We start from the raw sequence: 15,971 nt of genomic DNA, 5'->3' as shown, positions 1-15,971 counted from the left end.
GAGAACAGCTGAAAAACTGATTGTAAAGCGATGCTGAACTCTAACAGGGGCATCTCTATCCAATAACAAATCAGTGGATATTACTTGGGATACATTGGACTTTTTGTAAGAAAATAGTTTGAAGGAGGATAAGAGACACATTGAGCATGCTGGATAGTCAGAGGACCTCGAGGACTCAGTTTTAAAGGCAACACAACAGTTGAGAATGATGAAAATGGGCTGCTCACTGCCATGACGACGAATTGCATGTTGATTGAACACACGGAAGGCACATTTATTTATAGAGCACAATTCAACAACAACAAAAAAATCACAAGACAGTTAAAAAATATATATATATACAATTGAACCAGGAATTAAAGGCATAAATAAATGTTTAAAGAGCACAATTTATGCATATTTGAAAAGTAAAGGCAGTTAGGAATACACTGAAGCAAACATTTGCATTTTTAGCCCTGATTTGAAGACTGAAATGCATTTTTCACGACCAATTTATGCCTGTCAAAGTATGTGATCACAGTTTGACGCCACCGGTTGCAGCTAAGTGCGGAGGCAGCAGTGCCCTTTCTTCACCACGCAGTGCATACCTGAACAGTCGTAGTACATATATATGTTTGTCCATGCACAGTAGGGACCTTTCCAATGTCGTTTAAACTGAATATATTAAGATATGATGAGGTTCAAGGCATTGAGATTGGATGATGCAGGCTAATTGCTAATAACTAGTTGCTAATAGCTAATAATAACTGTAGATGGTGTAGCACAAGTGGGGGTTCGGGTTTACATTATTAGCACAGATGACATCTTTAACTTGACATTCAACTCGTCTGCCACGGTGACCCATTTTTGTAGCAGTCTGGGTGGAATGTTTACTGTAGAGTCAATTCTATTTTGATGGTCCTCTCAATTGATAATACGCTTTTAGGCAATTCCCAATTGTTTCTTGTAAATGGCATAATGCGGAAGTATGGCCTCACAACAGTGTAAAAACCTTGTGTGATGTTTCCCTCTGATCCAGAAGCTCCTTGGAGCTCACTTTAGATATTATAAATTTGGTCAAAAACACAGGAGAGATTGAGACCAATGCTTTCGAGTATTTTCAGGTCGTTAGTAGATAATAAATTTGGCCTAGAAACATGGACAGTACATTTTTGACCAGAGATCCCTTTAAAGTGTCAGATTTTGAATTATTTTGCGATTACCTTTTGTAGACACGAAGCCTAAAACCAATTACTACAAAGTATGCTCAAAGGCTGTTGTAAAAAAGCAAGCAGCACAACCAAATGCACAGCAAATGTTGCTCAGTGTGACACTTGGGAGAAAACAGAAAGAAGCCTAAAAAAAGCTAAGAAATAGAAGAAAAAGCTTGTGTCTGGTCTCAGGAGAAAATAATTAGACCCCAAATGATAAATGCTATCAAAAAGAAAATGTTGTAATATGAAAAAGTTTGTCTATGTAATCAATATTGCCTTTTTTTGTAAAAAAATATATGAAACATCACCTCAAATTTTGGTGAACTTTTTTTTTTAACCTATCCAGCAGTTTTTTGTTTGTTTGTTATGTTTTGTTTTGGTTTTTTTTGGTTGTTTTTTGTGTGTGTGCATGTGTCTGTGTTTGTATGTGTTTTTTTTTTTTTCCGAAAACAAAATTTTTACCAGTCCAGCATTTTTTATTTATTTATTTTTTTGGTTGTTTTTTTTTTGTGTGTGTGCGTGCGTCTGTGTTTGTGTGTGGGTTTTTCTTTTTCCGAAAACAACATTTTGTTGTGTGTTTTAGTCCATCTTTCATGGTCTTTGCTAATAAAAAAAAGTAGAAACTGAATAGTGGACTTTTTGTCCCTCGTTCTCTAAAGGTAGAGCATTTTGTTGTTTATTAACATTTACATCTTACACTTGTAGAATTTATTTTATACTTGTATGACAGTTAATATTACCCTCTAAATAATTCAGCTAACTTTTGCATGTATCTTTATGATGGTTAGTCCTAATAAATCGTTTCATAAAACATTGCCTGTCGAGTCACTTTTTTTTGTAATAGTAATAGGTTGATTTGGGCTAAATGAAATGATGTATTTTTTTAGAAATGTGCTTTGAAATGAAAGCCAATTGGAATTGGACCAGTTTTACAGATCTGCAGTAATTTGGCCAATCACTTAATCTGTGCCTGCGGCAGTCTAACATTTTTACATTTTAGTCTAATCCCTCCAACCGGCCCCAAAAGGTAGATTAATTTGAATTTTATGAGGAAAATATGAAGTTGCTTTTTTCTCTCAACTTTTTTTTTATTTGGCCCACATAGGGAACATATCATAAATTGTCCTATACCACCAGGTGACGGATGATGATGATCAGGTGATGTGTCTGTACACAGGCACATTGATTTTGGTAGTCAGCAAAATTTCAGACTCGTAATGTGGTACCAAAAGCAAACAATGTAAAATAGACCCATTAAGAAGTAATGAATCCATTAAGGGGGAATGGATTTGTCTTGAGGCTGGATCAATGCTTTGTGTGTTTGTGTGTGCGTGTGTGGGTGTGCGTAAGCATGCGTGTGAGTAAACGAATGCACACTTGAGGCGTGGTCTAATGATTTAAAGCTTTCACCTAGAATTTGTTTCTCACAATGTAGCCACAAGGGGATAGATACAGGGTTGGTTTCAGGTGATTGGTGCACATAAACGGAAGCATAACACACACATATTTTTGCATGCACACACACATCCACAATCATGCACTTTAACTCACTGAGGAATGTCCACCAACTGTCGCACTCTCACCCAAGAGCATCTGTTTATGACTTGCATGTGTGCCAATCACATCAGGCATACAAACACTTCATTCTCCATTTTTTTACCATGTGTATCAGAATTAATTTGATGCTGCTTTTTTTTCTTGTAACCACAATCATCATACAAAGGGGATGTGCACTATATCATGCATATTTTTGACACCGATTGGCATTTTCTGAGGGCCTACTTCACTAACATGGCAAAGAGGATATAGGAAATTTAGCGCTTTCATTGGCTTTTCTGTTGTTTATTCAAAATACTGCACTGTGACAGTTTCTCTCATTTTAATCATTCTAACTCGTGAATGGCGGTTGGTCCCAGTCAGAACACGCTTCTGCACACTCGGTCTCTGTTGCTGAAGAGCCAAGCAGACGTATATCATTGAAAATGCTGCACGCAACATTTAATTTGGCACACTTTTTATGTATACAGCTGTCGCTTTCTTTTCACTGTGTACATCTTGCATTGCATGTACTATCAGTATTTTACTGAAGCATGCCTTGAATGTCAATGTAGGCACGAGTGATAAAAGGACAGCTGTGGTGCTTTTTATTTTGAGAAAGTGTCATTCCTGTGAATACAAGGCACTCAGTCTGTACCATAGAGTATTTTGGGGGCGTTATCTTCTTGAAGCAAAGAGCTATTTCACCCTATACAAGACCGTGTATATTTTACTGTGGCAATAAAGCACAGATGATTTTGCTTTTGCATCATTCTGGAAATTAAACTACTCTATTATATTTTTTCTCCCCAGGACGGCCCATTACTAGCTATAACTTTCAACCTCAACGTAATCTTTGCCAATGATGTTTTTGTCAATATTTTAGTTTTCATTGTTCCAGGAAAATATTAAACAAAATAGATCTGTAGCTTGTTTGTGAGCCTGATTAACTAATTTGAAACCATGCACCTACTAAGTAACATACCATGCTGTGTTGAGTGCGCAAACATATTAAATCGGATCTCCATGTTGAAGTCATATAATACACAATCTGATAAACGGTTTAAGTATTCAACACTTTTATGGATTTTGTCATTTACTATGTCACAGTTGGAATAATTTGTAACGAGTTTTAAGACAATCATGGCTGAACATGATGAACGACACTAAGGCTGTCACTGTGTGATGACTAAATCAGTGTATTAATGCAAACTGATTTTTATGATTCGATTGTAAAGATGATGTCTTGTTGTCTAATTTAATGATGATTTGGAAGCCATTCTATTACGAATTAGACAGATTTAGTCCAACCATAATCAGGGAACCAGAACCCCCCCCCACCCCCACCCACACACACACACACACAAATTCATTCATTAAGTTATCCATCTAGGGTCATGGCGTCCCATCCCTGTGCGTCGAGCTGTCCGAATGAACCAGGATTTTCCAATGTTGGCGATCTTGTGCCAGCTACTCTGCATCCTCCACGGTAACTCCATGTTGTTGGAGGTCACCCTAGAAGACGTAGAGCCATTAGGTGCAGGGCTTCCCTTGTGGTCATCTCCAGCCAGTGGCCTTTGGGTCAAACTGGAGAGTGGCTCGTATCGGATGGTCAGGAGGCAGACTAAGGCAGTGGGTGCGGTGTTTTGACACTAAGGAAGATGCTCGGGGCTGGCGCGTGTGGGCTCTCAGCACTCCATTGGAAACTCGCTGGGGCCACCTGATGTTCTTGAGGGTTCTGAGAGCCCTGCTATCAAAGCCATCAATTCTTGCGGAAAGAGTGTGGTTCAGGGGCCATATTTCTGAGCATTAAAGTAGGATGGAGAATACGGCAGAGTTGTAAATCCAGAGCTTTGTCTTGCGTGAGATGGTCTGGTGCAGCCAGTGTAGCTTCCAGAGAGACTGCAGGGCGGATTCTACCGGGCTCTTTTATGAATAATCTCTGATTTTAGGGCACCATTATCAGCACCATGGACATGGAGTTCTTGATCAGCTCTAAGATGTCGCTACCGATACGAATAGGAGGTGTATCTGGTCCATCACTGACGTACATGAACTTGGTGTTAGTCCAGCTCACTTGGAGGCCAAGCTGTGTTGCCTCCTCACTTTAAATGTCCAGAGGGTCTCTCAGCTGATTGTAGGTTGTACTGAGATGGATGGTGTCTTTAGCGTACTCCAGGTCAGTCAGGTTGTAGTTAGCTAAAGGACACTACGGGGATGCGCTCGCAAGACATGGACATCAGATGGTGGATGATGCAGTTAAAAAAGTCAGGAGCAGCCATGCGGCCCTGGTGAACGCCACTAGAGTAGTTAAACCAGTCAAAGGCAATGCCGTGATAAGGACACAGCTCTTTTCGTTGCTGTAGAGGAGCTTGAACTGGGTAATGATACTGAGTGGCGCTTCGAGGGTGTGTGCAGGGAGGAGTGGCGTACGGTGTCAAAGACAGCCTATAAATCGATGAATCCGATATACAAATGGGGGTGTTTACGCAATTTGCGGGCCTTCTCTATCAGCAGACAGACGACAGAGATGTGGTCAATTGTGGAGCGATTGGGCATAAAGCCAGCCTGCTGGGGCCGGCGGTGGCTCCTGATCGCGGGAAGGGCACAACTAAGCAAGATCCTGATGAAAACCTTGCCAGAGATTGAGAGCAGGGTTATGCCTCCGTGGTTCCCGGAAGAGTGGCGTTAGCGTCAGTGAGAATGATGCTGACGTCGTGTTGTGGAGCTTGGTTGACAGCCTGGTGGAATTGGTCAAAGGACATGTCCTTCGCATCATCATCAGCAACATCCATGGGGGAATAGGCGACAATCACTGTCACCTTCTCATGGTGGTGAAGGAAGCGAGCAGACCAGCTTATGAGGGACCGCCGGATGGCTTTTGGAATGGCAAGAGCCATGCCATAAAGGCTGGTCCGGCTATCGGGACCACTCCAGATGTAACAATAGCTGCCTGCTGTTATTTCGCCATTGCCTTGCCATCGCACTTCACGGAGCCCTGCCAGGGTGTACTATAATGACAGAGCTCTCTCTTTTGTTTAAAAACAAAACAAAAAACAAAAAAGTTACCAGTTATGATGCCAGCTGGCGAATGCTACCTGGTTTTAACTGTGACCTCAGTCGATCCCAACTGAGTGTCAGATGGGAGAGATAAACCCAGCCTTTAGCCAACGACTCATCTCGTTTCGCTGTAGTGGAACAATGTACTCTCAACTCAGCGCAGTCCGCACATTTTAAAAGGACTTTCAAGCTGGTGGATTAAAAGCAAGCAGCATCATAACCAGTAGCAAATTTTTAGTTAGTGACTTGGACACACAACAGTATACATTTGATAACTTTTTTTTTTACACTTTAGGAGAAGCTGAGCTTCCCTTGCAGTCTTAGAGCAATTGTCACTGGTGGGAAGGGCCATAGTTATTTGCGCATTGACAAAATTGACAAAAGTGTCAAAGGGGATTTGCAGTAACGCCATTATTAACACATTTAACTGACAGCATTAATATATATATATATATATATATATATATATATATATATATATATATATATATATATATATATATATATATATATATATATATATATTTCAGTGTGTGGTCTTTACCTGACAGGTCCCTGCCAACCCCAAGTGCCAGACCATCTTTAATCCAAAGGACAACCCCATGGTAACCAGGGATAGAACATGGTAATGTCACAGGTTGGCCAGCCACCACAACCAAGTCCTGTGGCTGCTGGGAAAACATGGACTCTGCACCTAAAAGGTAAATCAGGCAAATGAAATAGTTAGGCTGGGAAATTCCTTTAATATTTCAATATACTAGTAAGTATGAGAAAATTCAGTTTTTGTCAAATGTTGCCAACGGCTGCAGTGCAACATGAAGGGAAAATTAATAGGAAATGCACCATATGCCAAATTCTTCCAATTCCACATACATCTCTTGTCAACCACATGTTAAAAGAACTCTGGAGGGTGAGCTACAAATGTATTATGTTGCTATTCATGATGCAAAGATGAGATACAAGCATCCGAGGTGTCAGGACTGAAGTGCAGTCTCAGAGACAGCTGTTCCACCTTAAATTGGTTCATTTATGAAGGATGTCCTCATACAGCCTGGCTGGGCCTGTGCAAACAGCAGATAACACCATCTTGTCTGCCAACAGTGCTCCAGCTGCATACATTAACGCGAGCTAGCACCCATGTATTACAACTGTGCAAGAGCTATTAGATGTCCTCCTCCACTGTGTGTTCAGGCAGAAAGTGATGTGCAGTGAACTCCATTAGAGGAAGAGGGTTTGTAAATGGTGACCAGTATGTTGAAGAGGGGTCTAGATGATAGACAGCGGGATGAATAACCCGCCTATCAAAAACATGTCTTATCATGCTCATATCACAGAGGTCTGAACATAATACTTTAACTTTGTCCAATGTACTGTATTTTTTTTTTTCTATGTATGAATCATTCTTGAACAACTTAATATCCCTCCATGTTAAATTCAACACAAATGCCTAAACAGCAACAGACTAAAACAGCCACAATGTAATACTACGTTGCCTCATTTACGCACGTCTTTTTAAATCAGTATTAAAGCGCAGCCCATCCCTCCTCCCGCAGCCCAGCAAAGGAGCCTTCACCCCCCCCCCCCATCCCCCCAGTGGGGATCCAGGGTTGTCCCCCGGGCCACCCGCGCACCCATCAAACAGGCTTCAGGGATGGCAAGAGGGGACACACCACCAACCCCCAAAAGGAAGGAAAGGAAGGTATAATGAGCCTTAATGTAAATTACTACAAAGCATTATGAATTTAAGGAATTTTATTGTTCAAGGAACCATATACGGGATAGTAAAAAACACTGCACCCCTCCATATTGATGTCTTCTTAAGCGCAAAAAAAAAAAAAATAAAAACTCAGATCCAACCCACTTCTGATTAGTGTGGCAGCAAAGTGCCATATTAAATAGCTCAGCCTAGAATGCACTAAAACTGCAATAAAATATGATTTGGCAATAGTAAGGGGAACACATTTTATTCAAATTGCAGAAGAAAAGTGGAGACCATGGTATATATTACTTCTTTCTATATAATATTTTGTAAGAACTGAGGTATAAAAACTATAAAAACTGTGGAAGGCAGAGTCCATTCTGCAAGTAACTTAAGATCTAGAACTGCAACTGGAAAAGTAAAAGCCAAATCCTGAGTCAATACACAAATCTTGTGTCTGCCAATAATTGCTTAATTGGTCCATTTTTTTTCCCTCTCAAACCAATTCAAGTGTTATTTCCTTGGTGTCAACATTTACAGCGGACAGATAAGTGGACAACAAGGCCTACTTGATCAAAGTGGATTGCTGTCACCCCTTGACTAACTGGCCCAGAGTGGCCATTAAGTATATCAGTGACAAAGTTGTCTTACACTTGAACAGCCCTATTTTTTTTTTTTTTACAACAAATGTGACTTGTGGTCAAATGGACTGATGGCGTGTGGGGGTTAGAATTTCATTACATGTATTCCTCTATGTTTCATATAAATCTTTACCGCATTAGAGTTGATATAGCGAAAGAAATATTTAGAAACCAGTCAACACTAGTAAACTCACTAACATGTGTGGCAAGCAGCAGAGAAAACCTGGTTGCTCCTTCTGTACACAGGGTTGTCCAAAGACAACAAGCCGGATTCTGAGTCCATTTTCTAGTTATATAGCTGAGAGTAACATCGTCTGTCGCTCACTCTAATTTGGATTAGCATTAAATACAAGTAAACAATATTGTCTATATATACCAATATGTGTCCTACATTTTCCCTTTAAAAAATTGCATATTGTACAGGATTAATGTCCGTTTATCTATATCCCCTAGGCCCAAACCAAACAACAGGAATGTTTCAAGAGTACCAAAAATGTATGAGGGTCTTATTGGTCTTCTCCCAAAAATGAAAAAAATAATAAGGAAAAAAGGCACTTCCTGGAAAATAACAGCAAAACTATAATTGAGAATGGACATCTGCCAACAACTGAACAGTTTCAATTGGGATCAGTACTTCAATGTAATAGATACTCACCTCCGACATGTCTACGTACTTGTCGATGCAGATTGCACACTTTAAGAAAAAATGCCTTTGCATGAACGATTCAACTCTCCTCTCCACCATTCCCTATCTTAAAATAACAAACATTTGTCTATAAGCACAAGTGGCAAAAATTAAGCCAAGAAAGTACAGTCTGTACTTTTTTTTTTTTTTTTAACTTTTGTCAAAGCATTTTTGTCTCTTCTTTTCAACGTCAAATAAAACCAAATAATAATAATAATAGCCATTTATTTCTCAGATAGGTTACAGAGGCATATTTTGCTAAAGACTTGATTACATGGGATTAGCCATCTGCAGAACAGAACAACTTCATGGGTATACTTTTGCACAGCAGCATAAATAGGAACGTACGTGTGCCTATACCACCCACAGGGAAGGCAGATTAGTGACACTATCAGATAAATGTTTTCCTCCGCAATTTGGATTTGCTAAATCATGCATTATACGTTTTCATATCTCTGATTAGTGCTTATCTGCCATCATCAGACGGCTACCTTTTCCCTGTAAGGATCCCTACAGATTTCGGCAATCTGTCTTGCTAAACGTATTTAATACATATTGACGGACAAGGTCATAGCACACTTGGTCTTTTTTGCAATTCACAGGCCCGCATATGCAGAACAACATTTTAAAAAATAAATGTGATGTTGCATAAGATTAAGTCGGCAAAGATAAGAAATTATTCTGCAAACAATCAGACTGTGAGAGATCAACAGAGGCATAATAGCAAGGTGGTGATGACAATCAACAGCTAAGGTTATTATCAGGACAGAATATGATTTTCAAAAGGTTTTTCAATAATTACTATTATTTGACATGCCCCCAAAAATATTTAAAAAAAATATTGATTTTGCTAACATTGCTCCCTTAACAGAAAAGGAAATCTTAAAATAATGATTATAGTTTTAATTGTTGTTTAGAAGTGTGTAGACACAAATAAAAAGTATTTAAACAAAACAGCCTCAAGAGTTAAAATGTTTCTCTTATCTTAAACTCACCAATTTGATTCCTCACAAGCCTCTTCTCCTTTTCCACTGATGCAGACTTTTTTATTTTTTATTGTCTTTCGGTCTGCAGACTGTGTTTAGTCTTAAATCCTGTATGCATCAACTCACAATGTAAATAGAGTATAACTCTAATTGTGCAATTCAATTATGTACAGCACAATCAGTGTAGCTGATATATATTTTAAGGAGTGCGGTCTAATCCCTGATCTGATTTGAGGTCATCAGTAGTTAGGCCTTGATGCCCCATGGAGCCTAATCCTTGTTACTCTATTACTTACTATATATGAATCATATGGATTGGACATTTATCATCGTCGGTGGTATTTAAACATGATCGTTCATTTCAAGTAATGTTTACTTATTTTAAAAACTTTTTCCTGTGCTTTAAAGCTACACAATAACGTTTCAGTTTTAGTAAATTTTAGCGATGCCGGTGGACAAAAGCGGTAGTGTTTTGCCTTAAAGTCCCTGTGACACGACATAAAAATATCTTAAATAGCATTATTATTGGAATTAAAATCATATTTTGAGACGATTCGACTATATACAACAAATTGGCAGAGCGCAGATGATGAGAAATGAGTTTATAAATCTGCCGTTCAGCTCCTCCTGTCATTTTAGTGCCCTGGCGTCTCTATCTGGGTGATGATGTCAGCGAAAGAGTGATTTCACCGGATTTTTCATTGAGTCCAAAGGAGGAGGAATCATTTTTCAGTGATTCTGGTTCAAGTGTGGATCTTTCAAGTGATATTGTCGATCCAGAGGAAGCTTGTGGCATATAGCCATTTATCTTTGAGCTGTATTTGGAGGAGGACAAAGATTCAGAACGAGAAAAAGGCGACAGAGAAAACAAACATGAGGCTGATGACTAGAGCATACCGTAAAATGTCATCATTATTTTTATTTCTCCAATATTTTTACAGTATATTCTTTGTATCTAAATATTTTCCCTCATTGCTAAATAAATTGTCATGACAAATAACAGTCTTACCCTAAATGGAATATGAAATATTAAAAATGCATCAATTCAGTATGACAGGGCTAAATTACTGCATAATGGTCAAAAGTGCCAACTACTTAAACCTCCCGAATGGTATTTTATGCCAGCAGAGTTAGTCCGGCTCTTGTCAATTCCCCATGGGGATTCGGCGACGGAGGAAAGAGTGTAAACAAAAGAGGAGTGTGTGTGAGCTAGGCTACATGCTAACCCGAACCGAGCGGCTCTTCCAAGTCTTTTCCTCACCTTTCAAAAATGAAAAATCACACAAAACTACCCCGACTTATATCACACATGGCGGCGAGGGTGATTGCCTTCACTGATCGGCCAGCCCCTGGCGGCGAGCAAGTTTCGGCTTGTTTTTCCCCTGCTGCGGCCTCGGCAGGAGTGCTCGTCACCGGAGACGCAGCTGGATAATAAATGCCAAAAATGGCGCATTCTCTGTGAACAAACTGGTGTAGGTTCACTATCCTCTTCCCCTCACTATCCACTCGCTCTCGCTATATGATTGGCTGAAGAGTCGAAATGCTGTCCCGTGAAATGCTTGTTTAAAAATGTTCCCGTTGTAACTTGTTGCGTTCGCTTAAAAGTGCCCATTTAAAAAGGAAACGCGATGGATGATACTACCCACAGAGCGTATTATTAACAAATGTTAAAGTTGTATAATCATTTAGCGAGAATAAGGAACGTCACTGACAAGCGCAGGCCCCCGCGAGTGGATAGTGAGGGGAATAGGATAGTGCTCCTACACCGGCCCACGTTGGAGCCGTGGCTGCCCGAGCCCAAGCCAAAGATAGCGCTCTCTCGGCGGGCACATGGAGAGGGCCGAGAGGGGTGGAAGTCTCTACACAATGGAGAACCATGGACGAGAGCGGCGGGCTCCGCAGGCCCAAGCCGAGGATAGTGCTCTCTCAGAGGGCACACGAAGAGGGCCGAGAGGGGTCGAAGCCTCTACACCAGAGGTCATGGAACCGCGGACCTCGGTCCGGTTCCGGACCCCCAAGCCGTCTGGACTGGATCTCAAGCTGTCGCGACTAATACAAGTTGCGACAACAAAAATCATTTTTGTCCGCGGGTTTGCAGAGCGGGGGTGGGCAACAAACAAAAACCTTAGTGGTGACGCGTTTGAGCCAGCCAATGGGAGTGAAGCATTTGAAAGTTATTTTTAGAACAGCATGTCTTGGGGGCAGTTTACATGGAGACTGCGACACAAAGACGCTATGACTGAGTAGCGGACTTGCCTCGCGTGTAGGGTTGCCACCTTTCAGAAATAAGAAATATGAGACGCCCCCCTCGCGCCCAAAGCTGTACAGGCAGAGAAAAAAAGGGACATCCCCAAAACTCCTAAAATGCATAGAAATGTATCTATTCATTTATATTCCGTATTAGTTCAATACAGAACACAGCATTTAATTCCCAATTTCGGATCGTTCCTTATTTTAAGAGACAGGTGGCAACCCTACTCGCGTGCATATGGTGTCGGCGAAGACGGAAGGCGAAAACGAAAAATTCTAAATCCTGCTTCCAAAGTGGAAGAATCCGATAGCCGGGAATTGAGGGGGGCTTCCTCGGCATGCATATTAAAGGCTCCCGCGGCGCGAGACCTGCGACGTTAACGTTAGCACTCGTGCACGTCACATTGGGCGTGCGCAGCGGTGCTACTAAACATTAAAAACAGCAAATATGGCGGAATGTCGGCTTTAATTTACTGTTTTAATAATATTTTTAAATTAAATATGTTGAATGTTTTAATTTTTGTACCTTTTTGAACAAAAGAAAAATGCCATTGCTTCGAGTGGGCGGGCAAATTTTTTTCCGGGCTGAGGGAGCTTGGTGGGGTCAAAGTGCATCATTCTCTGTCGCCCTGTAAATATGCACTGCCCCCTAGGGCCTGGCATGAATACTACATCGTTTTCATGCGGAATTGCGACATTGTTCAAATGGAGACGCAAATGCAAATGCAAATTTGAAATTTTTCGTATTCTCGGAGAGTCACCATGTAAACGGCCCCTCACACTCGCTTTCCAGACTCTGTGGAGTGACAGCCAAATACTGAGCCGAATAAAGTTGGAGGGAGAGGCGAAAAAGGTACGGCAATTGGCGTGCTCAAAACTACGCAAGATTGATGCAGAAAACAGTGTTTAAGTGGACCAACACATTTTTGTTCATTTTACTTGGCGGCAGCACAAGACCATTATGGCTCATCTGTTCAGAGACGGTAGCGCTTGTAAAGAGCAGCAATTTGAAAAGGCACTATGAGACGAAGCACGCAGCTTTTTCGCAAAGTTTCCCTATGAACCCTGCCATCCGTTCTCAAAAAATTGCGGAATTAAGGGCTTAATATGATCACACCTCAACGCTCATGGTTCATTCATTCACTGCACAGCAACGCGCAAATGAATGCTCCCTCAGAATAGCATGGATATTGGGACAAACAAAAAGACTTTCAGTGACGCACCGATTGTCAAAGATTGTATGAGTGCAGTTGCTGAAACTTTGCTTCGTGGAAAGCAAAAAAAAGAGGTCTGTCAAAAAATGAAGCAAGTCCCCCTGTCAACATCCACAATTAAAAAAAATAAATAAATAAAAGTCTTGAACATGCTCTTATGTTGCTATTTAATGATTCAATTAAAGCACTTTTTAGTTTTATGAAACTTTTATATATTATTTACAATTTTGAATGTTGTAATTATCAGCATGGCCACGTAAAGATACATTTGTATTTTTTGGAAAAAAAGAAGCATTAAAAATATTTCCGGACCCGAGATTGTTGTAATTTTTTAATTTCGGACCCGGAGGATTTTTAATTCATGACCCCTGCTCTACACAATCGAGAATCGCAGACGAGAGCCCGTGGCTGCCCACGCACAGGCGCTCATCGGCCAGCGACCATGGTGTGCAACAAGTTGCCGGTTGTCGGCCAAGGGAGACGGCCACTCCCGCCTTCTCGGTGGACTGGGAGCATTGTCACCTACAAAATGCAAGCCACCTCATTATAACGTGTGCCATGATCCCAGTATTTGACATAATATAAAACACGTAGTCATCTGTCCACTCCATTGTTATACTTGTTTTGCCCATTCCGAACACTTTGGGCTGGCGTGACGCGTAAAATGAAATTATGTACTTATTGTTGCGACATATCATTGGTGAAGCTGGTAGAGCTACTGTGGGCTTCTTTGGCAAAAATTAAGTACAATTTATTGTGTAGAATAAAGAGAGAAAAACCTAACAACTCTTGTGTAGCCCAAAGAAGTGGATGAAGAGTAGCGTTTCTTCTTCACAAATCTACTCACGTAAAAGTAAAAAGTATAGCACAAAGACTTTTAGCAGCGCATTTTCTTTTAACAGTTACTCAAGTAAATGTAATGTCATTCATTACTATCCACCTCTGCTTTCTATGATGAAAGTGAGAGAGGTCAAATGAAAATTCCTTAGCTGACCTTAACAAAACCTTGTAAAAGGCAAGTGCGCCATTACACATTCTTCCGATAATTTGATAGTTTTTTATTTATTTATTTATTTATTTAATTATTGTATTTTTTTTTCTCGATACAAATAATGTTAACTGAGACTGGACATTAAAACTTTCCAATATACTTTTGGCCAAGCTTTGAGCAGAAACTGTGATATGGAATGAGGCCCAATCCTTGAGTGAATTAGGCTTTTGTTACACTCATTAATATCCAAATGTGAGTTATTCAATGTAGTTTGCAGTAACAATGGCAAATAGTTATAAATAATTCATGAAGTCCATCACATTAGAGGAGACATGTATTGTCGTGACTTTATCTTTCTCATCACTGTGTTCATCCTTCTATTCTCCCCATCCCTTTGTAAAACACACATTGAATGCTGAGTGATAATACAACATGCCTATCTGGAATATAACGCCTGTCATTAGGAGCTGTCAGTGGCGATGCAAATTCGCAAAGCAGAGAAGACAAACATGGGTGCTGCTGCAAGACACATTTATTCCATTTCTCTCACTGTGCATTAGTGGTGCATGACAGTTGCCAAGGCACAATCAAGATGAATCACCTCAGATGATGACTTCTATAAATTACAAATGGCACCAGCAGGAGGGCCTCCAAGGCACACTCTTTATCATTAGCTACAGGGCCAGAGGAAGTGAGATTTCATGGACATCAGAAACTGGAATATCATGGTCCACAAATGGATTATTACATCTCCAGGGTGATTTTTCCCCCAGAAGGCTTTAGTGCATGATAGTTTAAAGGTCGCCAAAGCACTTATTGAAACATAATCCTCAATTAAGAGCATTAAAAAATAATAATAATAATAAAAATACTACCTGATTTTACAGAAGTTGAAGTGTACAAGCATTTAAGGTTGTCAACATCGCAAGAGACTGGTCACCTCACCAGGCGTACTCATAGGCCTATGTGCTTTTGTTTTCCTTCTATAGAATCTATCCCTTTTGATTGTAATTAGTGTTAAATGGCCAGCGTTCCTGTCTCCACAGTAACAACTGTTTTTATATTTATATTAAATGGAAGCTGTGTGGTCTGCCTCAAGGTATTGAAAGGAATTGATTGAAAAAGTGCAGGGAGATTTTGTGTCTCATTGTTTATTTTTCCATATAGGCAAGCAGGGACATAAAAGAGATGGAAAAGACAGAGGGCCAAAGTGAGGCAAATAATTCTGGAGATTACTCCAGATTAAATTGGATAGGTCCCTTCTGTTTCTCCACTCTTTCCTTTGTCCTTTCTTTGTTGAATCACTCTACTTCATTGCCTCTGCTACTGGAGTATTTGAGCTAGCTTTTGTTTGCAGCACTCAATGCCATGCGGGCTCTTGTCTCCGAGCAAACACTCAAGTGTTTACAGAGTACCTAGGCATCTAATGATTTGCAAGGAGGACTTATTTGTGGGAGTGAAAATCTTGAGGGGCTTTTAAAATAGGGACCCTAGGATTGATCATGTTTATTAAGGAATGATGAGCGTGTCCAAAGGAGGAGGTTGAATTGATGCAAAACAGCGACACAGCCAGTCCAATTGGACATGTAGTGTCATACATTTTTCTACAATAATACCTCACAAGTACATATTTTGAATTCGGGCGCCTTATAATGCAACCCCATGGAGGATTGCTCCATTTTGAAGCCAGTCTCCAACGGCAATCTTCATTACTGC

The 15,971-nt window shown here is 40.4% G+C and overlaps 1 protein-coding gene across 12 annotated transcripts in view; it reads right to left on the bottom strand.

The window, feature by feature from the left end:
• kirrel3b (kirre like nephrin family adhesion molecule 3b) overlaps positions 1–15,971 on the bottom strand; it is a 257,264-nt gene that overhangs the window by 89,967 nt on the left and 151,326 nt on the right. For all 12 annotated transcript variants that reach the window (XM_057838938.1, XM_057838940.1, XM_057838947.1 and 9 more), the window contains exon 3: positions 6,334–6,483. In XM_057838938.1, the coding sequence (XP_057694921.1) occupies positions 6,334–6,483 (150 nt within the window). The remainder of the gene's footprint in view (positions 1–6,333; positions 6,484–15,971) is intronic.

This window comes from Corythoichthys intestinalis, chromosome 6 (assembly GCF_030265065.1).
Source record: "Corythoichthys intestinalis isolate RoL2023-P3 chromosome 6, ASM3026506v1, whole genome shotgun sequence".
Lineage (NCBI taxonomy): Eukaryota > Metazoa > Chordata > Actinopteri > Syngnathiformes > Syngnathidae > Corythoichthys > Corythoichthys intestinalis.
This window is presented reverse-complemented; position numbering and strand designations above follow the sequence as displayed.